The 23,112-nt window shown below is 44.7% G+C and overlaps 1 protein-coding gene and 1 pseudogene across 1 annotated transcript in view; one reads left to right on the top strand and one right to left on the bottom strand.

Moving 5' to 3' along the window:
• Nucleotides 1–23,112, bottom strand: part of QRICH2 (glutamine rich 2) — a 36,464-nt gene that overhangs the window by 6,579 nt on the left and 6,773 nt on the right. Inside the window, exons 7-11 of the mRNA XM_057499542.1 lie at nt 4,318–6,256; nt 3,676–3,761; nt 3,058–3,155; nt 2,498–2,612; nt 584–838 (exon numbers count right to left, since the gene is read on the bottom strand). Of these exons, the coding sequence (XP_057355525.1) occupies nt 584–838; nt 2,498–2,612; nt 3,058–3,155; nt 3,676–3,761; nt 4,318–6,256 (2,493 nt within the window). The remainder of the gene's footprint in view (nt 1–583; nt 839–2,497; nt 2,613–3,057; nt 3,156–3,675; nt 3,762–4,317; nt 6,257–23,112) is intronic.
• LOC118919894 (cytosolic 5'-nucleotidase 3A-like) lies at nt 6,253–9,537 on the top strand (annotated as a pseudogene).

Below are 23,112 nucleotides of genomic sequence, written 5' to 3' on the forward strand. Positions count from 1 at the left end.
CCAGGCCCCCACCTCCCCAAGGACTAGCCTTGAGGGTTCCCCAGCAGGGGTGATCAGTGGAGGTGATCAAGGCTCAGTCGTGACTGCCCTGAGAGTTGGGGTGTGGGCTACAGTCTCCTCACCTGCCCGCTATAGGCTGGGTCTCAATTCCAGAGTCCAAGAGGTGCGACTTGGACCTGTGGCTCTCCCCCGACCCCCCCACATCAAGCCTGCCCTTGGGAGGGAAATCAGGAAAGAGTCCAGAAGGCTGGCGTGAAGGGGAGTCTGTGGACCCCAAAGCTACACCAGTCTCCCCGAGACACATGAACGGCATTGCTCAACTCCACCAGCGGTGCCATCCTAAGCCAAGGAGCCAGCTCCTCCCTGTGGTCCCCAGGCCCCAGAGCTAGCTCTGCTGCTGCCCTCGCCATGACACTCTGGAAGGATCACGGACACTCCTGGGGTCACTAAAGGGTTCTACCATGGAAAACATAGCCCTCCCTTGGGGACCCTGCCAATGGCACCCCCTCCATGGACCTCCAGGCTGTGGCTCTGCCCATAGGCCATGTGTAGCCGTCCCAGGAGGGAGGCTAGTGGGAATCACCTGGCTCTGGAGCTTGGCTTTCTTGGAGGGCCGGGAGACAGCCAGACTGCTGACCATGTCCTGGAGCTGCTCATAGCGCTGCACCAGTGTGCTGACCTGGTGGCTCAGGTCCAGGCTGCATGCTGGGCAGGTGGCCTCTGGGTCAATCTGGCCAGGTGCTAAGGTGGTCGGGGCCTTGTGTGGGGCCATGCTCATGGACAGCAACGTGGAAGATGAGGCCAGCATGTTCTCGATGATCGTCCTGAGCTTGTCTAACTGGGTGCAGGCAAGAAGGCAGGTGCAGGGCAGTGAGCAAGGCCTGGCCATGCTCTGCACTGCCCCTGCCTGCCATGACTCAGGCAGTCACCACACCCCCAGTGCCTTGCAGTTGTGTACAGCATATAAGAGGTGCTTGACGTCTGTCCATCAAATAGAGTCCTCAGGGAATGTAGCACTAATGCCGAATAAAGCCTTTGCAGTGGAGGTTTCTGGACCTTTCTCCAGCCAGCCCACTAGTGCAGTGTAAGGACATATCTCCTCTAACTAAATCCTAGAGTGGCCATGTCCGTTTGTCCACAAACACTTAGAGGAGCCTGAAGACACACAGGCATAACTCCAGGCCCTGGGGATATGCAGGGTGAGCTCACACGTGCTCTGGTCCCATCTAGTACATAAATAATGACAAAAGAACAGGTTAATTGCTACCGTTCCTACAAGGGTCTCTCATTGTTTGGGAGTGAACCAATTTCCATTGGCCTTCCTGTTCTTTTCTGACTTCTACAGCTGGTTTGTTACTACAAATAATTGGTCTCAGGTAGGCACCTGATTCAAGGGCAACCAGTCTCCAGACTGACCAAAGCCCTGTGAATGTTGCCAGGCTCAGAGAGAGGGGCTGGGCCAACTTAACTCCTCTCTTGGAAGTATGTGGCATTGCAGGGCCTGGGCAGCCGTTTTGGGCCATGTATGAGATAAGAAAGCTGATAGGATGGGAGATGTGGGGGCATTTGCAAGACATAGATAAGGAAAAGGACACAGAGGCACAGAAACACACAAAAACAGACACAGACAGGGACTGTCCCCTTGGCCTGGAAGTCCCACTTTCGCTAGCCTTCTGCACACATACACGCTTTCACCCAAGCTCCCTGTGCCTGAGCTCAGTGAGACTCGGCTGCTTGCAGCCAGAGGAGCCTGTGCTGTGCTGAAGAGTCTAGAAGAACATGTCAGAGGGCCCCTGGGATGAGGAGGACAGTTAATTCTCTCTAGAAGAGAAGATGTCTCCCCGAACTATGGGCATTTCAGTGGCATTGTGAAGAATAAGTAGCAGCTCTCAGGGTAAATAGGAAGAGGACATTCCAGGAAGGGGAACAGCATGAGAAAGCAGCAGTGTGTTCAGAGAAAGACAGGAAGGTGGCTCGAGCATCAGGAGTGTGAAAGGTGGTGCCTTGAAGAGGCTGTGACAGGAGGCCAGGCCTGCCAGGTAGTGGGTGGGTTCTCTCTGAGGTGTGGCCCCAGGAGAACCTTGGAGCTGCTAAGCTCAGACATGAGCCCTGGAATGACAGGTGACTCACACACAGTGTCTGCTGCTCCTCAAGACCCATATAGCACAACCGGCTCTGGGGGCACGAAATGGCACACACCACTGTTTGGGCAAACGGGAGTGGTTCAGGATGGGGCCTCTTGTGCAAAGGTGCTCCTGGCATCTGCCCCCCGGGCCCAGGAGCTTTTCCTATCTGATCCTTCCGTGAGCACTCAGAGGGCTGTTACTGGGCCACTTCCCACTGGGAACATTTGGGGGTGACCCAGGAGAGCACTGCTCAAGATTTTAAGGCAGACACTATCAAGAGCGTGGAAAGACAAGCCACAGAATGGGAGAAGACAGCTGCAAGCCCTGAGAAGGGCCCTGGTCCCTGCGGCTGAAGGGGGCGGAGGCCTCACCTGCTCCTGCAGGTAGAGGGAGGCTTCAGAGACGGAACGTTCCACGCTGACCTTTCCCCGCTCTTGACTCTCCCTCAGCTCAGCCAGTTCCTTCTCAATGTCAGCCACGGCGACTCTGTGTGCACAAGAGGCGGCCTGGCCCCTCTGCTGGCCCGGGGGCTCGGGTCCTCCAGTGCCTTCAGGGATCGAGGGGGATACAGAGCAGGGCTCCCTCGGCCCCCTGCGGCCGGGTCTGCCTCGGGAGTCCGCGGCCCTGCCTGTCTGGGAGCGGGCGCCAGGGTGCTGGCCTGAGGGGCTGCCGGGGCTGAGACCCGGCAGTGCAGAGAGGGCTCCCGGGGGGCCCTTGCAAGCGCTCCCCTTCAGCCTCCACCTGGGGCAAAGTCTCAAGAACTTTCTTTATTTTTTGGCTCTTTTAAGCCCAGGTGCTGAGCTGTTTTGCGAACCCAGGACAACCTGAACTAGATGTGGACAACCTGCAGAACAGACACGATCAGGTTAACGACAGTGGTCATCAGGGTGGGAGTGAGCCGGGATGCGCTGCGCCCGGCAGGGGATCTTACCTGAGGGAGCCCAGCTGCAAGCTCAGCTGGCCACCTTTCATCTCTTCCCCCTTTCCTCGCTCCCCTTCGCCCTCCAGGACCCTCTGCACCTTGTCCAGCTGCAAACCCAATGGAAAAGGAGGGTCGGGCAGCCTTGAGTTCTCTGCTTTTGGGCCTCCACAGCGGAGCAAGCGCTCCCCCACACCCCGATCCTAATCCAGCCCTCTGATGAAAACCGAGGTCCCTTCCCAACCTCCATCCAGCCACCTGTCCATCCCTGTAGACAGCTGGCACCGAGAGACCACCTGGAGACCTAGCAGCCCCCTGCCGTGCCCGCTTCCTCTGCACACACGCTTGGCTCTGAGGCTGTTCCAGGGACAGTGCGTCTCACTGGAAATAGCCCCAGGTAATGAAAGCACGGGCCTCCTTGCGGCTGACTTAAATTTAACTGCTTTGAGCATCAAGTTTTAGATGCAGGCAGTGAAGTCAACGATACCTGAGGCGCACTTCCTGTTGGTGGGACTGTAAGGCTCCAGTGAGAGAATAATGGGAGTGAGAGGGTGTGTGATCCATCAGAACGCAAGCGCAGAGTCGGGCTGCTGCCGCTCAAGGCAGAGCGGGTGGGCCCTCCTCACTTACTTTGGCTTTATCCTGCTGAACTTCTGCGGTCAAGGTCTTTAAGGTGTTGAGCTGCTCCTGTAGGTCGGGGGGTATGGTCTTTTTGACTATGGGAAATGGAGGCCTTATGTCAGCAGGGCTACATTTCCAGTGGGCTCCCCACCCCCACTTGGGGCCTTCAAAGAAGCCGCCCCAGAGAACTGAACGTGTCCCTTGTCTGGCTCTTCCTGGTGCTTGCAGGGGAGAGCACGGGAAGAAAGGGCAGAGGAATGGCCTTAGCTCATAAAAAACCCACTGGTGCTTACTGTCCGCAAGGGCTCTGGGACCGCCGACCTGTGCCCCCCAGCCGGCTCTCAGCCTTCCTCGCGCTCTCCCCCAGCCCACCCCCTAAGCTGTTGCTTCTCTTGCCCCGCTGCGCTCCTGAGTCTGTCAAAGGCATCAGAACTGGCCCCGTTCCCTCCTCACTTCCTCACTCCTGCTGGTTTAATTACACCTTTTGGACCCTGAGGGCTCTAGGAGACCCCAGAATGGCTAAGAACAGACATGTTGCTTTACAGGGACTCGGGAAGAATCCCCACTGCCAGGAGTTGAGGCCAGTAGGAGAAAAGGATGCAATCAACTTCAAACAACTAGCAGTCTCTCCTCTGCACAAGTGGTACCCACCCATCAGTGTGAGCAGGTACTGAATCTTCTCCAAGTCGGTCTGGCCAGCTTGCTCCTCATCCAGATTTTCCGTGTTCTTCTTTAGCTCCATATAGAGACCGATGAGCTTTCCCATCAGACGAAATGCTTCCACTGCCATTGGGAAGCTAGAAGCCAGTTTATCCGGGGATGCACGTCTCTCTCTCTGGGTGCCACTCTTTCCTGGTGAGACTTGGTAGAGACTGCTAAGGTAGTCTTCATTCCTGGAAATGGTAGCCTCTTGGCTTGCGGTGGTTTGGACAGAAATCCCAGGTTGGTCTGCTGTATGTATTTGATTTGGATCCGAACCTACCCGGATGTACTGATCTACACCTGGGTACCCTGGGCCACGAGGGCCAGGATACATTACATCGCGGGAGTCTAATACCGGGTATGCACGGCCACGCTGATCTGGGCCATGTGACAGCAAATGCTGTTCATCTGGGTGTGCAGATCCCACACTTGTGCTTGATGGTGTTGGGCCATCCCGGGCTGTGCCAAGATGCATCAGACCTTGCTGATGAATTTCTGGTGGTACCAAACCCTCTTGGTCTATGCCTGGTGATGCCAAATCTTGACTGGCTAGGAGTGGTGGTACCTGGCCATGTTGATCTCTGCCAGAAGGTACCATTCCATGCTGATATGGGCGAGGTGATATAAAACTTCGAGAACCTGTGTGGAATGTTGGAAGGCCACGAAGCTCTGTGCCTGGCAATATCAAATCTCGTAAATCTGTACCAGGTTGCCTCAAACCAAGCTGATCTATTCCAGGCTGGACCAAAGCAGGCTGACCTGGGCCAGGCTGGACCAAACCATGCTGACCTGTACCAGGCTGGACCAAAGCAGGCTGATCTGGGCCAGGCTGGATCACATGCTGCTCTGTACCAGGTTGTATGAAGCCAGATGTCTCCAAACTGGGCTGCACAAAACCTTGCTGAACTGTAGCAACTTGCACTAAGCCAGGCGATACCAAACCATGCTGATCTGTAAAAGGTAGAACCAATCCATGTTGGTCTACATCAGAAGGTACGAGTCCTTGCTGATCTGTGCCAAACATTACAAATCTATGCTGATCCATGCCAAGTGGTCCCATGTCACTGTCATCTGTCCCAGGCTGTTCCATACCACGTTGATCTGTGCCAGGAAGTATCATGCCATGCTGATATGTGCTGAGTGGAACCACAGAAGACTGATCTGGACTAGGTAGTTCTAATCCTTGCTGATCTCTGCCAGGTACCAATGGTGGCACCACACGCTGACTCACGCCAGGTACTACCAATCCCTGCTCGTCCATTCCAGGTGGCACCACACCAAGCCGACCCATGCTGAAGGGTACCACACCCTGTGGGTGAGCGCTAGGATGGAGCAGTGAAAGCGGATCCATGCCAGCTGGGCCTGATCTATGCTGATAGATATGACCCTGGCTAACGGGCAGCCCCCCATGCTGATCTGGGTACGCGTGGAGATGCCCGTCTCTGGCCGAGGGTAAGTCCTGTTGTTCAGGGCCAGGGTGTGCATCTCGGTCATCTCTTCTCAGATGCGGAGGTAAGCTAGTCCTGAGACGATCGGACTCTATTTTGAATTGGGACACGGGGGGGTGATGGGGCTCTGCCAGGCCCGCTTCATCACCGGCCCTTAGATGCTGCTCTTTATCTGGAAACCCAGTAGCAGAGGTCACCCTGCTCCGTTCCCTGCTCGTAATCCCTTCCGAGGGGTATCCAGTGCCTCTGTTGCCTAACAAGGCCCGACCTGAGCCCAAACCACTGGCAGAATCTGGAGCCTGGCCAATACTCGGGTGTTTGGTGGGGACTCCACTGTGGGCCGCACCATTTGACGTAAAGGAAGCCTGCCCTTTGTGCTTCGGAAGCCCTGCTGTTGGGGACTCCAGGCCCTGGGTGAAGAGGAGGAAAGAAGTCAGTGACTACAGTGAAAAAACACCACGAGACTTGGAGGGAAGGAAATTGGGGCTATCCGACTAGGATGACTTACAGCCGGCCCTCGGGGAAAAGTCCCTTCTGGTCCCAAACACTAAGCTGGACACAAAGAGTGACTTTGACATTCTTGAAGAATAGGTCTTTAGGTTTTTGAGAATCTGCACATTTGCCAATGACATCATAATCTGTGATTTCCCTCATAAAAAATAGGGAACACCGCAAAATACAAATGACCCATTCCAACTCTCCCTGAGTCTACACATAAGGGACAGAGTAATTTAATAAGTTTAAAATACAAAGTCTGCCTCATCATGGGCCCGTTGCTGATGGTAAAACTGTACACTGCAGGGCAAGTAAACTGCGTATTTAAAATGTAAATGCACAAACCCTTGGACCCAGAACTTCCACAGACAGGAATTTTCTCTATGGACTCTCACAAAAGGATGCCAAGATATATATACAAAGAGCCTACAGCATTGTTTTTGAAAATAGATTATCAATAGGGAACTGCTATGTTTATGGCACACAAATATAGTAGAATACTAAGAATCTGTTTAAAAAGAACAATGGACTATTTCCATTTCCAGCCCAAATGGAGTAATAGGGAATGGATTTACCCTTTTCCGTAACAATCAGAAACAAAACACAAAAAGCAACAACTCTGAAACTGGTTTTCTAGATACTGGATATCGGCTAATGACAGCTAGCAGTTTCAGAAAGATGGGAAGACAACCTGTGTGAGCCCCACTGTTGCCTCGGTTTACCACCTTGATAGTTTCCAGTCTGCAGTGCAGGGAGGGGGATGGAAAGGAGGCCCAGCAGACTCCTGGGTTGAGGGGACAGAGCTGAGCATTCAGAGGGACAGAGGCAATGAGACTCACAGGACAGAGTATCAGAAAGAAAGGGAAGCATGTAGAGCTGGCTCAAGAGATCTGCAGAGGGGACCCTCGGATGCTCTGCACAGAAATTATCAGCATGCACACATAAGGAAACTACCCAAGGTTGGGAAAAGATCCATCTGCAAGGTTAGAGGGAACAGTGCCTAGACTCTTGTGGGGTTGGGAGCAATGCCTGTTTCCACCAGCCAGTTTGGGGGAGAAAACTCATAATTGAGGGGGCAGACTCAGAGGTGTTGCCTCAGGAGTGGAGAATAATCAGCTCTACATTGACCGCTACTATGGACCCCCTAAGAAAATAACTCAAAAAATATGCAGTAACAGAAACAAGAAAGGAATTAAAATGGTACACTAGAATATTTGTGTAATACAATGAAGACAACAATTGAGGGATGGAGGAAGAGGAAAGACATAAGACATACAGAAAACAAATAGCAAAATGGAAGGTGTAAACACTACTTCACCAGCATGATTGGAAGCACTCCAATCAGAAGGCAGGGATTGGCAGAATGGATTTAAAAACATGATCCAGGAGGCCCCCAGTTGCTGCAAGGGCCCTTTTCTTTTTGGGCCTGGAGGCATGTGAGACCCGCATCCGTGGCTGGGCGGCCATGGCCAGAGTGGGCGTGGGAGCGACAGCCGGTGTGTGTGTTCTGGTGGGGAGTGGGGTCGCTGGCCTAGTACATATTCACCTTGAAGAGGAGGACAGGACAGAAGACCAAGCCCTGCATCTCTGGACGTTGTTTACTACCTCTGCTGTTGTTCTAAGACAAATTCAAGAATGGAAGGACTCATCATGCCTTAAGGACAACTGGATAACTGAGAAACGACTACACCAGAGTCTGCTGTACATGGGAAAATGAGGCCAGAATTCCAGAAAAGTTCAGTTTGCCTCAAAAATCCTACAGGAATAGAAATTATCTGTGGTCTTACCAAAGGAGGACCTGCCAAACTTGAGACAATAAAACTTTGATATGATACTAAGATTTTCTCTCAAAGAGAAGAAAAGATGCCCAACATACCATAGTATCATTGTCAAGTGTAAGCCAGTTACAGATTAAGGTTGAGTAAAGTTACTGCAACTAAAAGAAAAAGATTATGCTATTAAAACTGATCTGTTCCTACTGTAGAAGAGAAGTACCCTTATATGGTAGAATGGCAGACTAAATCACATGGTTTTCTTGTTTAACAGGCTCTACCAAAACTGTGGCAGAATCTGAAGTCATGCTCAAGGAAGGAGATGAGAATGTCTTCAATAAGCTCCAATAGCAGTGTCCCCACGTTCACATGTCCAGAGGAGTTAGTGATGTACTAGGGGAAGGTGTCTATCAAGCTAGGGCTTAACATCCAAATGTCCAAGTCATGTACCACTTCATGGGTTTTGGTGAAAATGGGGTGCTCAAAAGACTTAAAGGAAAGCTAATTCACAAATTTAACAAACATGACGGTCACAGAGGATTAACGATTTTAACAATCTCAGAGTATTTCAATCCATTGAAAGTAACAATAGCAGAGACTCCAAAGGAGACTTAAGAATGGCAGATGGAGTAGTTAACACTGAACACATTCTGGAAGTTGGATATCTAAACGATAGAGTGGATGAGCTTTTAGAAAAGTACATGGATTCTAATGATATCATTTTAGTAAAAGATGAATCACTGGAGGTAGACAACTCTGTCTTACAGAAGATTCTGTAATTATTCAAGACCTCTCACCTTTGGACAACTGATACAAGAACTCTTGTCTGTCACCTTGCTGAAAGATTTTTATTTATAATATATTCTTGCTCTTGAAGTTTGCCTTGACTGACATTGCTGAAGTATTTTCAGATAATTTGAATCCATCAACTAGAAGCTCGTTTCTCCACTTCTCTCAATACACTCCTGAGTGTATTTTTTAACAGATTGAAAAAAAAATATCTTAAAGCCAAAATTTGAAAAATAACTCCCTACTTCTCCAAAGTGAACTTTGTAGTTTATGTTATCACAGTTTTTGAGGAACTTTTCACACTGGCAAAGTTTGTCGAAGTTAAAAAATTTTACAAAATGGTGAAATAATGTGCATGAGTGTAAGTATTGCCCTTTTTTAGTTCTGGTAAATTATGCTGATGGTATAGCCATATGAAATTGATTTATGTGTGGTTATTTTGTTTCAGGAAAATTGATATTTACCAGAAAATATTGGTACCTGGTGTTTAAAAAAAATCTTGGTATCCATATGCCACTAATCACTGCAAAACTATTCTATAGTGGTAATAAATAAGAAATGAAAAGCCCAAGTAAAAACCACCCACATGTGCTCCAACTATATGCTGTCTACAACAGACACATGTAAGAGAGACACAAATAGGTAGAAAGTAAAAGGATGGAAAAAGGTACACCAGGCAAACAGTACCCAAAGAGACCAGGTGTGGCTCTACTAAGTATCAGCCAAAACAGACTTGAAGACAAAATTGTAATTAGAGTCAAAGATAGATATTTTATACCAATAACACTCCATCATCCAACAGCAGCACAATACACATTCTTCTCACACACACGTGGGACATTTTCCACAAAAGACCATATGGTAGGCCACACACACACACAAAACAGAGAAAAAAATAAAGGTGTGTTCAGTCATACAAAAGCTGAAATAATTCAACAGCTGAGCCACACTACAAGGTATGTGAAATTAAATCCTCAGACAGACAGGAAACGGTGTTAGATGGAAACCTGGACCCACACAAAGGAATAACAAGCACTGGGTGGATTAATATAAATGCTTTCCTCGTTATTTAAATCTCTAAAAGATAACTGACTGAACAAAAATAAGAACTAGGAGCCAAGATGGTGGCGTGAGTAGAGCAGCGGAAATCTCCTCCCAAAACCACATATATCTATGAAAATATAACAAAGACAACTCTTCCTAGAATAGAGACCAGAGGACACAGGACAACATCCAGACCACATCTGCACCTGACAGAACTCAGCGCCTCGCGAAGGGGGTGAGATACAAGCCCCGGCCCCCCGGGAGCCGAGCGCCCCTCCCCCCAGCTCCCGGCGGGAGAAGAGCAGGCAGAGCGGGAGGGAGACGGAGCCCAGGACTGCCGAGCACCCAGCCCCAGCCATCCGGGCCAGAGTGCAGGGCGCTCGATACTAGGAAAACAGGGCAGCAAGAACAGTGAGCAGGCACTGGAGGCTGGGCGACTGAGGACATAAGAAAAGTGAGCGGCCATTTTTTTTTTTTCTGTTTTGTTTTGGCGAGCGCTTTTTGGAAGTCTTAAAGGGATAGGGACCCCAATACTAGGGAAACAGGGCAGCAAGACCGGCGAGCAGATGCCTGAGGCTGGCTCCAGAGAATAAAGAAAAACGAGCAGCCATTTTTTATTTTTATTTTTATTTTTTTAATTAAATTTTTTTTTTTTTTTTTGTGGTCGTTGTTTTGTTTTGGCGGGTGCTTTTTGGAAGTCTTAAAGGGGCAGGGCGGGACACTTAATCCAGAGGTAGGGAATCCGGGATCTCTGGGCACCCTAACCCCTGAGCTGCAGGGAGCAGGGAGGCCCCTTACGGAGATAAATAGCCTCCCAGCAGCTCCTGCTCCAACGCGACTCCACCATTTTGGAGTAGCTGCCCGAGCCAGGCCACGCCCACAGCAACAGCGGAGATTAACTCCATAGCAGCCGGGCAGGAAGCAGAAACCCTGTCTGCGCGCAGCTGTGCAGCACAAGCCACTAGAGGCCGCTGTTCTCCCAGGAGAGGAGGGCCACAAACCAACAAGAAAGGAAGTCCTTCCAGCCGTCACTCGTCCCAGTTCTGCAGACTATTCCTATCACCATGAAAAGGCAAAGCTACAGGCAGACAAAGATCACAGAGACAACACCAGAGACGGAGACAGACCTAACCAGTCTTCCTGACAAAGAATTCAAAATAAGAATCATAAACATGCTGACAGAGATGCAGAGAAATACGCAAGAGAAATGGGATGAAGTCCGGAAGGAGATCACAGATGCCAGAAAGGAGATCGCAGAAATGAAACAAACTCTGGAAGGGTTTATAAGCAGAATGGATAGAATGCAAGAGGCCATTGATGGAATTGAAATCAGAGAACAGGAACGCATAGAAGCTGACATAGAGAGAGACAAAAGGATCTCCAGGAATGAAACAATATTAAGAGAACTGTGTGACCAATCCAAAAGGAACAATATCTGTATTATAGGGGTCCCAGAAGAAGAAGAGAGAGGAAAAGAGATGGAAAGTATCTTAGAAGAAATAATTGCTGAAAACTTCCCCACACTGGGGGAGGAAGTAATCGAACAGACCACGGAAATACACAGAACCCCCAACAGAAAGGATCCAAGAAGGATAACACCAAGACACATAATAATTAAAATGGCAAAGATCAAGGACAAGGAAAGAGTTTTAAAGGCAGCTAGAGAGAAAAAGGTCACCTATAAAGGAAAACCCATCAGGCTAACATCAGACTTCTCGACAGAAATCCTACAGGCCAGAAGAGAATGGTATGATATATTAAATGCAATGAAACAGAAGGGCCTTGAACCAAGGATACTGTATCCAGCACGACTATCATTCAAATATGATGGTGGGATTAAACAATTCCCAGACAAAAAAAAGCTGAGAGAATTTACTTCCCACAAACCACCTCTACAGGACATCTTACAGGGACTGCTCTAGATGGGAGCACTCCTAGAAAGAGCACAGCACAAAACACCCAACATATGAAGAATCGAGGAGGAGGAATAAGAAGGGAGAGAAGAAAAGAATCTCCAGACAGTGTATATAACAGCTCAATAAGTGAGCTAAGTTAGGCAGTAAGATACTAAAGAGGCTAACCTTGAACCTTTGGTAACCACGAATTTAAAGCCTGCAATGGCAATAAGTACATATCTTTCAGTAGTCACCCTAAATGTTAATGGACTGAATACACCAATCAAAAGACACAGAGTAATAGAATGGATAAAAAAGCAAGACCCATCTATATGCTGCTTACAAGAAACTCACCTCAAACCCAAAGACATGTACAGACTAAAAGTCAAGGGATGGAAAAACATATTTCAGGCAAACAACAGGGAGAAAAAAGCAGGGGTTGCAGTACTAATATCAGACAAAATAGACTTCAAAACAAAGAAAGTAACAAGAGATAAAGAAGGGCACTACATAATGATAAAGGGCTCAGTCCAACAAGAGGATATAACCATTCTAAATATATATGCACCCAACACAGGAGCACCAGCATATGTGAAACAAATACTAACAGAACTAAAGGGGGAAATAGACTGCAATGCATTCATTTTAGGAGACTTCAACACACCACTCACCCCAAAGGATAGATCCACCGGGCAGAAAATATGTAAGGACACGGAAACACTGAACAACACAGTAGAGCAGATGGACCTAATAGACATCTATAGAACTCTACATCCAAAAGCAACAGAATATACATTCTTCTCAAGTGCACATGGAACATTCTCTAGAATAGACCACATACTAGGCCACAAAAAGAGCCTCAGTAAATTCCAAAAGATTGCAATCCTACCAACCAACTTTTCAGACCACAAAGGCATAAAACTAGAAATAAACTGCACAAAGAAAGCAAAAAGGCTCACAAACACATGGAGGCTTAAAAACACGATCCTAAATAATCAATGGATCAATGACCAAATCAAAATGGAGATCCAGCAATATATGGAAACAAATGACAACAACAACACTAAGCCACAACTTCTGTGGGACACAGCAAAAGCAGTCTTAAGAGGAAAGTATATAGCAATCCAAGCATATTTAAAAAAGGAAGAACAATCCCAAATGAATGGTCTAATGTCACAATTATCAAAATTGGAAAAAGAAGAACAGATGAGGCCTAAGGTCAGCAGAAGGAGGGACATAATAAAGATCAGAGAAGAAATAAATAAAATTGAGAAGAATAAAACAATAGCAAAAATCAATGAAACCAAGAGCTGGTTCTTCGAGAAAATAAACAAAATAGATAAGCCTCTAGCCAGACTTATTTTTTTTTTTTAATAATTATTTTTTATTGAAGGGTAGTTGACACACAGTATTACATTACATTAGTTTCAAGTGTACAACACAGTGGTAGAACATTTATATACATAATTCTAGGTTCCAGCTATCACCCTACCAAGCTGTTACAATATCTTGACTATATTCCTTATGCTATACATTACATCCCGGTTACTTATTTATTTTACCATTGGAAGACTGTCCTATTTTTTTTTTTTTTTGTGAGGGCATCTCTCATATTTATTGATCAAATGGTTGTTAACGACAATAAAATTCTGTATAGGGGAGTCAATGCTCAATGCACAATCATTAATCCACCCCAAGCCTAATTTTCGTCAGTCTCCAATCTTCAGAAGCATAATGAACAAGTTCTTACATGGAGAACAAATTCTTACATAGTGAATAAGTTACATGGTGAACAGTACAAGGGCAGCCATCACAGAAACTTTTGGTTTTGCTCATGCATTATGAACTATACACAGTTCAAATATGAATACTCATTTGATTTTTATACTTGATTTATATGTGGATACCACATTTCTCTCTTTATTATTATTATTTTTAATAAAATGCTGAAGTGGTAGGTAGATACAAGATAAAGGTAGAAAACATAGTTTAGTGTTGTAAGAGAGCAAATGTAGATGATCAGGTGTGTGCCTGTAGACTATGTGTTAATCCAGCCTAGACCAGGTCAATAAAACATCCACGTATGCAGAAGATTTCTCTCAGAACAGGGGGGGTGAGGTTCTAAGCCTCACCTCTGTTGATCCCCAATTTCTCACCTGATGGCCCCCCTGCGACTGTGCCTGTCTTAGGTTGTTCCTCCCTTGAGGAATCTTACCCGTCTCTGGCTAACCAGTCATCTTCCGGGGCCATACAGGGAAATGTTAAGTTGGTAAGTGAGAGGGAAGCCTTATTGTTTGAAAAGGTTAGCTTTTTACTTCTTTGCATATTTATGCTCTGTGGCTTCTATGCCCAGCATTTGTCTTGAGGTATCTTTACCACTTGGAAGAATTATGATACTCGGTAAATTTGATATGAGGCACGAATTCTATTTAAGGGTTGTAATTAGGAAGGAATCTAGCCAGACTTATTAAGAGGAAAAGAGAGTCAACACAAATCAACAGTATCAGAAACGAGAAAGGAAAAATCACGACAGACCCCACAGAAATACAAAGAATTATTAGAGAATACTATGAAAAACTATATGCTAACAAACTGGGAAACCTAGGAGAAATGGACAACTTCCTAGAAAAATACAACCTTCCACGATTAACCCAGAAAGAAACAGAAAATCTAAACAGACCAATTACCAGCAACGAAATTGAAGCAGAAATCAAAAAACTACCAAAGAACAAAACCCCCGGGCCAGATGGATTTACCTCAGAATTTTATCAGACATACAGGGAAGACATAATACCCATTCTCCTTAAAGTTTTCCAAAAAACAGAGGAGGAGGGGATACTCCCAAACTCATTCTATGAAGCCAACATCACCCTAATACCAAAACCAGGCAAAGACCCCACCAAAAAAGAAAACTACAGACTAATATCCCTGATGAACGTAGATGCAAAAATACTCAACAAAATATTAGCAAACCGAATTCAAAAATACATCAAAAGGATCATACACCATGACCAAGTGGGATTCATCCCAGGGATGCAAGGATGGTACAACATTCGAAAGTCCATCAATATCATCCACCACATCAACAAAAAGAAAGACAAAAACCACATGATCATCTCCATAGATGCTGAAAAAGCATTTGACAAAGTTCAACATCCATTCATGATAAAAACTGTCAGCAAAATGGGAATAGAGGGCAAGTACCTCAACATAATAAAGGCCATCTATGATAAACCCATAGCCAACATTATATTGAACAGCGAGAAGCTGAAAGCATTTCCTCTAAGATCAGGAACTAGACAGGAATGCCCACTCTCCCCACTGTTATTTAACATAGTACTGGAGGTCCTAGCCACGGCAATCAGACAAAACAAAAACATACAAGGAATCCAGATTGGTAAAGAAGAAGTTAAACTGTCACTATTTGCAGATGACATGATACTGTACATAAAAAACCCTAAAGACTCCACCCCAAAACTACTAGAACTGATATCGAAATACAGCAAAGTTGCAGGATACAAAATCAACACACAGAAATCTGTGGCTTTCCTATATACTAACAATGAACCAACAGAAAGAGAAATTAGGAAAACAACTCCATTCACAATTGCATCAAAAAAAATAAAATACCTAGGAATAAACCTAACCAAAGAAGTGAAAGACTTATACTCTGAAAACTACAAGTCACTCTTAAGAGAAATTAAAGGGGACACTAACAGATGGAAACTCATCCCATGCTCGTGGCTAGGAAGAATTAATATCGTCAAAATGGCCATCCTGCCCAAAGCAATATACAGATTTGATGCAATCCCTATGAAACTACCAGCAACATTCTTCAATGAACTGGAACAAATAATTCAAAAATTCATATGGAAACACCAAAGACCCCGAATAGCCAAAGCAATCCTGAGAAAGAAGAATAAAGTAGGGGGGATCTCACTCCCCAACTTCAAGCTCTACTATAAAGCCATAGTAATCAAGACAATTTGGTACTGGCACAAGAGCAGAGCCACAGACCAATGGAACAGACTAGACAATCCAGACATTAACCCAGACATATATGGTCAATTAATATTTGATAAAGGAGCCATGGACATACAATGGCAAAATGACAGTCTCTTCAACAGATGGTGCTGGCAAAACTGGACAGCTACATGTAGGAGAATGAAACTGGACCATTGTCTAACCCCATATACAAAAGTAAACTCAAAATGGATCAAAGACCTGAATGTAAGTCATGAAACCATTAAAGTCTTGGAAGAAAACATAGGCAAAAACCTCTAAGACATAAACATGAGTGACCTCTTCTTGAACATATCTCCCCGGGCAAGGAAAACAACAGCAAAAATGAACAAGTGGGACTATATTAAGCTGAAAAGCTTCTGTACAGCAAAAGACACCATCAATAGAACAAAAAGGAACCCTACAGTACGGGAGAATATATTTGAAAATGACACATCCAATAAAGGCTTGATGTCCAGAATATATAAAGAGCTCACATGGCTCAACAAACAAAAAACAAATAACCCAATTAAAAAATGGGCAGAGGAACTGAACAGTTCTCCAAAACAGAAATACAGATGGCCAACAGACACATGAAAAGATGCTCTACATTGCTAATTATCAGAAAAATGCAAATTAAAACTACAATGAGGTATCACCTCACACCAGTAAGGATGGCTGCCATCCAAAAGACAAACAACAACAAATGCTGGCGAGGCTGTGGAGAAAGGGGAACCCTCCTACACTGCTGGTGGGAATGTAAATTAGTTCAACCATTGTGGAAAGCAGTATGGAGGTTCCTCAAAATGCTCAAAACAGACTTACCATTTGACCCAGGAATTGCACTCCTAGGAATTTACCCTAAGAATGCAGCAATCAAGTATGAGAAAGACCAATGCATCCCTATGTTTATCGCAGCACTATTTACAATAGCCAAGAATTGGAAGCAACCTAAATGTCCATCGATAGATGAATGGATAAAGAAGATGTGGTACATATACACAATGGAATACTACTCAGCCATAAGAAAAGGGCAAATCCTACCATTTGGAGCAACATGGATGGAGCTGGAGGGTATTATGCTCAGTGAAACAAGCCAAGCAGAGAAAGAGAAATACCAAATGATTTCACTCATCTGTGGAATATAAGAACAAAGGAAAAACTGAAGGAACAAAACAGCAGCAGAATCACAGAACTCAAGAATGGACTAACAGGTACCAAAGGGAAAGGGACTGGGGAGGATGGGTGGGTAGGGAGGGATAAGGGGGGGGAGAAGAAGGGGGGTATTAAGATTAGCATGCATGGGGGTGTGGGAGAAAGGGGAGGGCTGTACAACACAGAGAAGGCAAGTAGTGATTCTACAACACTTGCTACGCTGATGGACAGAGACTGTAAGGGGGTTTATAGGCGGGACCTGGTATAGGGGAGAGCCTAGTAAACATAATATTCATCATGTAAGTGTAGATTAATGATACCAAAAAAAAAAGGCAGTTCCTGTGTGGAGACCTCCAATGAGTCCTACACAAGGGTATAAAGGGCATATAAAAGTGTAGACAAAGGGTCTGTTTGTGTTTATACAGAGGATCAAAGCCTAATTGGGCTACCCCGAAAATCAACTAAGATACGATATGAAAAAGAACTTCCAACATCAGCACTCTCTGGAAGAATCATACCAGAAGATGATCATCAAAAAACCCCAACAAAGATCCACGCACTGCTACAGCTGTAGATGCACTCATCCCACCAGCTCCTGGACTTGCCATGGGAATGAGGAAGGAGATATCTAAGCTGGCCTGTGCATACAGTGAAACAACAAATTTGACTGGATCTATACTGTTGGAACTCAACCAAGAATTAGGAGAAGTGCAAATTGTAGCGCTCCAAAATCTTACAACTACAGACTATTTACTGTTAAAAGAACATAAGGGATGTGAACAGTCCCCAGGAATGGGTTGTTTTAATTTGTCTGATTTCTCTCAGACTGTTCAAGTTCAGTTGGACAATATCCACCATATCATAGATAAGTTTTCACAAATGCCTAAGGTGCCTAACTGGTTTTCTTGGTTTCACTGGAGATGGCTGGTAATTATAGGTATGCTTAGGTTATGTAACTATACTCCTATTATGTTAATGTGTGTGCACAATTTAATTAGTAGTTTAAAACCTATACATGCTGAAGTTACTCTGCAAGAAGATATGTCAAAGAAATAATCAATCTTCCCATGTTTTCTTCCACCTGCTACTTCTATAGCTTTTCTTCTGCCTTCCTAACTACAAACCTTAAATAGAATTCGTGTCTCATATCAAATTTACCGAGTATCATAATTCTTCCAAGTGGTAAAGATACCTCAAGACAAATGCTGGGCATAGAAGCCACAGGGCATAAATATGCAAAGAAGTAAAAAGCTAACCTTTTCAAACAATAAGGCTTCTCTCTCACTTACCAACTTTACATTTCCCTGTATGGCCGCGGAAGATGACTGGCTAGCCAGAGACGGGTAAGATTCCTCAAGGGAGGAACAACCTAAGACAGGCACAGTCGCAGGGGGGTCATCAGGTGAGAAATTGGGGATCAACAGAGGTGAGGCTTAGAACCTCACCCCCCGTTTTGAGAGAAATCTTCTGCATACGTGGATGTTTTATTGCCCTTGTCTAGCTTGGATTAACACATAGTCTACAGGCACACACCTGATCATCTACATTTGCTCTCTTACAACACTAAACTGTGTTTTCTACCTTTCTCTTGTATCTACCTACCACTTCAGCATTTTATTAAAAATAATAATAATGAAGAGACAAATGTGGTATCCACATATAAATCAAGTATAAAAACCAAATGAGTATTCATATTTGAACTGACTGTGTATAGTTCATAATGCATGAGCAAAACCAAAAGTTTCTGTGATGGCTGCCCTTGTACTGTTCACTATGTAACTTATTCACTATGTAAGAATTTGTTCTCCATGTAAGAACTTGTTCATTATGCTTCTGAAGATTGGAGACTGACGAAAATTAGGCTTGGGGTGGATTAATGATTGTGCATTGAGCATTGACTCCCCTATATAGAATTTTATTGTTGTTAACAACCATTTGATCAATAAATATGAGAGATGCCCTCACAACAACAACAACAAAAAAGTACACACTTCCAATTGTAAAATAAGTAAGTAACCGGGATGTAATGTATAGCATAAGGAATATAGTCAAAATATTGTAACAACTTGGTATGGTGATAGCTGGTACCTAGAATTATGATGTATATAAATGTTGAATCACTGTGTTGTACACCTGAAACTAATGTAATGTAATACTGTGTGTCAACTACCCTTCAATAAAAAATAATTATCTAAAAAAAAAAAAAAGAACTATACATCATAGCTTTATAACAAATGTAAAAGTAAAATGCATGGTGGCAGCAGGGTAAAGCAGAAGGCGGCCGACTGTGGTCCATGGGCCAAATCCAGCCCACCATCTATTCCTGTGCATGAAGTTTTATTGAAACACTGGCATACCCACTCACTTATGTATTATTTGTGGTTGGTTTCCCCCAATGACAACAGAGTTGAGTGATCATGACAAAGACTGTATGACCCACAAAAGCTAAAATATTTGCCTGGCTCCTTCAGAAAGTTTGCTGACTCCAAGAATAAAGGCCCCTAGAAATACACTACTGTGACGTGAAGTGGTGTAATATCACCTAACAGTAGATTGTGATAAGCTACAGATTTATAAACCAAAAACCCTAGAGCAACCACCAAAGTAACACGAGTTATTACAGCTAGTAAACCAACAAAGGAAGTTAAAAAATATTCAATTCAAAAGAGGTGGAGAAAAAGGGGGGGAAAGGAACAAAGAGCAGATGGGACAAACAGAACACTAATAGCAAGATGAGAGCCTTAACCCCAACTTTATCCTTAATCACATTAAATGTACACGACCTAAACAGACTGATTAAAAGACACAGGCTGTCAGACTGGTTAAAAAAGTGAGAACAATATGCTTCTTACAAGAAACACACTTTTCATAGAGAGGCAGAAATAGATTAAAACTTAAAAGAATGGGGAAAGATAGACCATGGTCACACTTGCAAAAGAAAAAAACAAGCTGGAATTGCTGTATTACTATCAGAGTATATTTCAGAACTAAGAATATTACTAGGGATAAAAAGGCCATTCCTTAATATAAAGAGATTGATTCAACAGGACATAATAATTCTAAATCTTAATGCACCTAATACCAGAGCTTTAAAATACATGAAGCAAAACCTGATAGACCTGCAAGAATGGCCAAATCCACAATGATAGTCACAGATTTTATTACCTTTCACTCGATAATTGACAGAAGCAGGTAGAAAGTCAGCAAGTATATTGTATTCATTTTTTGGAGCTGTCATAGCAAAGTACCATAAACTGAGTAATTTATACAGCTTAAGTTTATTGTCTCAGTTCTGGAGACTAGAAGTCCAAGATTAAGGTGTGGGGAGGTGGGTTTCTTCTGAGGCTCGGAGGGAGAATCTGCTCCATGCTCTCTCCCCACTTCTGGTGGCCTCAAGTGTTCCTTGGCTCATAAGTAAGGCCATCTTTCCTCTGTGTGTGTCTGTCTCTGGGTCCACATTTCCTCTGTCATAGGGCCCCCCTAATGACATCATCTTGATCATCTGCAAAGACCTTATTTCCAAGTCAGGTCACATTTACAGGTACTGGGGGTTAGGACTTCAACACCTTCTGGGAGGTGGCTGTATGGGGCATGGGGAGATGACACAAAGTTTAACAGATACTGTAAACTTGAACACTATCAACGTACTTGACCTGACTGATATTTATAGAATTCTTCATCCAGAAATTGCAGAAGACACGTTGTTCTCAAGTGCCCACAAGGTATTTACCAAGATAGACCATAAAATATGCATTTATAAATTTAAAAGTATTCAAGTTGTACAAATTAGATTCTTTTACCATAGTGGAATTAAATTTGAAATCAGAGATATAGAAAGATCCTTGGAAAATCCCCAAATATGTAGAAACAAAATAGCAGACTTCTAAATCAATCATGGATTAAAGAAGAAATCAGAAGTGACATAGAAAGTATTTTAAACTATATAGCAGAATTTGTGGGATGCTGCTAGAGCAATACTTAGGGACATATTTATAGCACTAAATGCCAATACTGGAATAGAAGAAAGTCTCAAATCAGTGGCGTCAGCTTGCACTTTAAGAAACTAGGAGAAAAAGTGCAAACTAAACCCAAAGCAAGGAGAAGAAGGGAGTTGATATAGGTCAGAGCAGAAAGCAACGGCCAGCAAACAGAAAAAATCAATGAAGCCAAAAGTTAGTTATTTGAGTAGATCAATTGATAAACTTTTAGACATTTTGATCAAGAATAAAAAAGACACAAATTGCCAACATCAGGAATGTGATAAGGGAAAATGCAAATTAAAACAAGATACCACTATACACCTATTAGAATGGCCAGAATCCAAACACTGACATCAAAAGCTGGGGAGGACGTAGAGCGACTGGAGCTCCCATTCATTACTGGCGGGAATGCAAAATGGTGCAGCCACTTTGGAAGACAGTCTGGCAGTTTCTTACAAAACTAAACATACTCTTTCTGTATGTTTCATAGAGAGGCAGAAATAGATTAAAACAGTGACAGTACATCATTGGTATTTGCCCAAAGGCATTGAAAACATGTCCAGACAAAAACCTGCACATAGGTGCTTACAGTAGCTTTACTTGTAATTGCCAAAACTTTGAAGCAACCAAGATGTCCTTCTGTAGGTGAATGGATAAACAGATTGGGGCACATCCAGACAATGGAATAGTATTCAGAGCTAAAAAGAAATGAGCTATGAAGCCATGGAAGGATGTGGAAGGACTCTGAGTATTACTAAGGGAAGAAGCTAATCTGAATAGACTATATACTGTATGATTCCAACTATATGACATTCTGGAAAAGGTAAAACTATGGGAACAGTAAAAAGATCAGAAAGGATGACCAAGCAGACCACAGAGGGTTTTTAGGGCGGTGAAACTACTCTGTACAGTGGACCCACGTCATCACACTTTTGTCCAAACCAATTAGATTGTACCCCACCAAGAGCGGATCCTCATGCAAACTATGGACTCTGGTGATGTGTCCGTGTAGGTTCACCGGTCATAACAAACGTACCGCCCTGGTGGGGATGTTGATAGTGGAGGAGGCTGTGCATATGGGGACCAGGGAGTATGGGGGAACTCTCTGTACCTTCTGCTCCATTTTGCTGTAAACCTAAAACTGACCTAAAAAAACTGCTAGAAAAAAAATTTTTTAAGTCGGTTTTAAATGTTTGGGGAGAGCCCAAGCTTCTTCATGAACTAGAGCTAGCAGTGACCCCACCGCCCATGTAGGCTCGTCTGACCCTGACCAGAGGCTGTGTTGTGATGCTGATCGCAATCATTTTTAGTCAGGATCCAATTCTGACCATTATAATCTTCAGTGTCACCTGCAACTTGGTCCAAATCCACTGACCAGCACCTGTAAAGCTGCAAATGGGGCATCTCTTAGGGGAGTCTCTGGCCAGGGTAGGCTGGCACCACCCCAGTGGTTGTGCACTCTCCCTGGACACTGGGAGGCCTTAAAATCTTAGCAAAGCAATTCCCTACCATTCACAAAGCATCTACAAATCTCAGGAAGCACTGGAGATTTACAGTGTTTTAGGACCTCACATGGTCAGAGCTTTCTCAGTTTTGGGGCACAACACTTCCCTCTGAGGTCAGAAGCTGCCTCACAGGAGAGAAACAATGGCCCACCTGGCTCTGGGAGTCGTCTCAGGATGCTAATTAAGGGTCCTGTCTGTATTTTCTACTGCTGTTTAACAAATCACCACAAACATAGCCACCTAAAACAGCACAGGTTTATTACCTCACAGTTTCCATGGGTCATGAGCCTGGACACGTCGCAGCCGGGTTCTCTACCAGGGCACTCCAGGCCTGCAATCCAGGCCAAGTTGTGGCCTCTCAGGAGGCTCAGGGCCCTCTTCGAGGCTCATTCAGGCTGTTTCCAGAATTCAGTCCCTTGCATTTGTGGGGGTGAAGTCCCCCTTTTCTTGCTGGCTGTTGGCCAAGGGTCCCTCTCAATCCTAGCTATATGCCCCCCTCCTAGGGACCATGTAGAGGCCAGAGGAGAGGATCTCTGATGCTTCACCTTTTATAGAAGGGATCACCCCCGATCAGCCCCCCCTTTGACTGACTCAGAGTCCATTTATCAGCAACACAGCCGTGGAAGAGAGATCCCATCATAGCCATAGGCTCTGCCCAC

This window comes from Manis pentadactyla, chromosome 4 (genome assembly GCF_030020395.1).
Source record: "Manis pentadactyla isolate mManPen7 chromosome 4, mManPen7.hap1, whole genome shotgun sequence".
Classification (NCBI taxonomy): Eukaryota; Metazoa; Chordata; class Mammalia; order Pholidota; family Manidae; genus Manis; species Manis pentadactyla.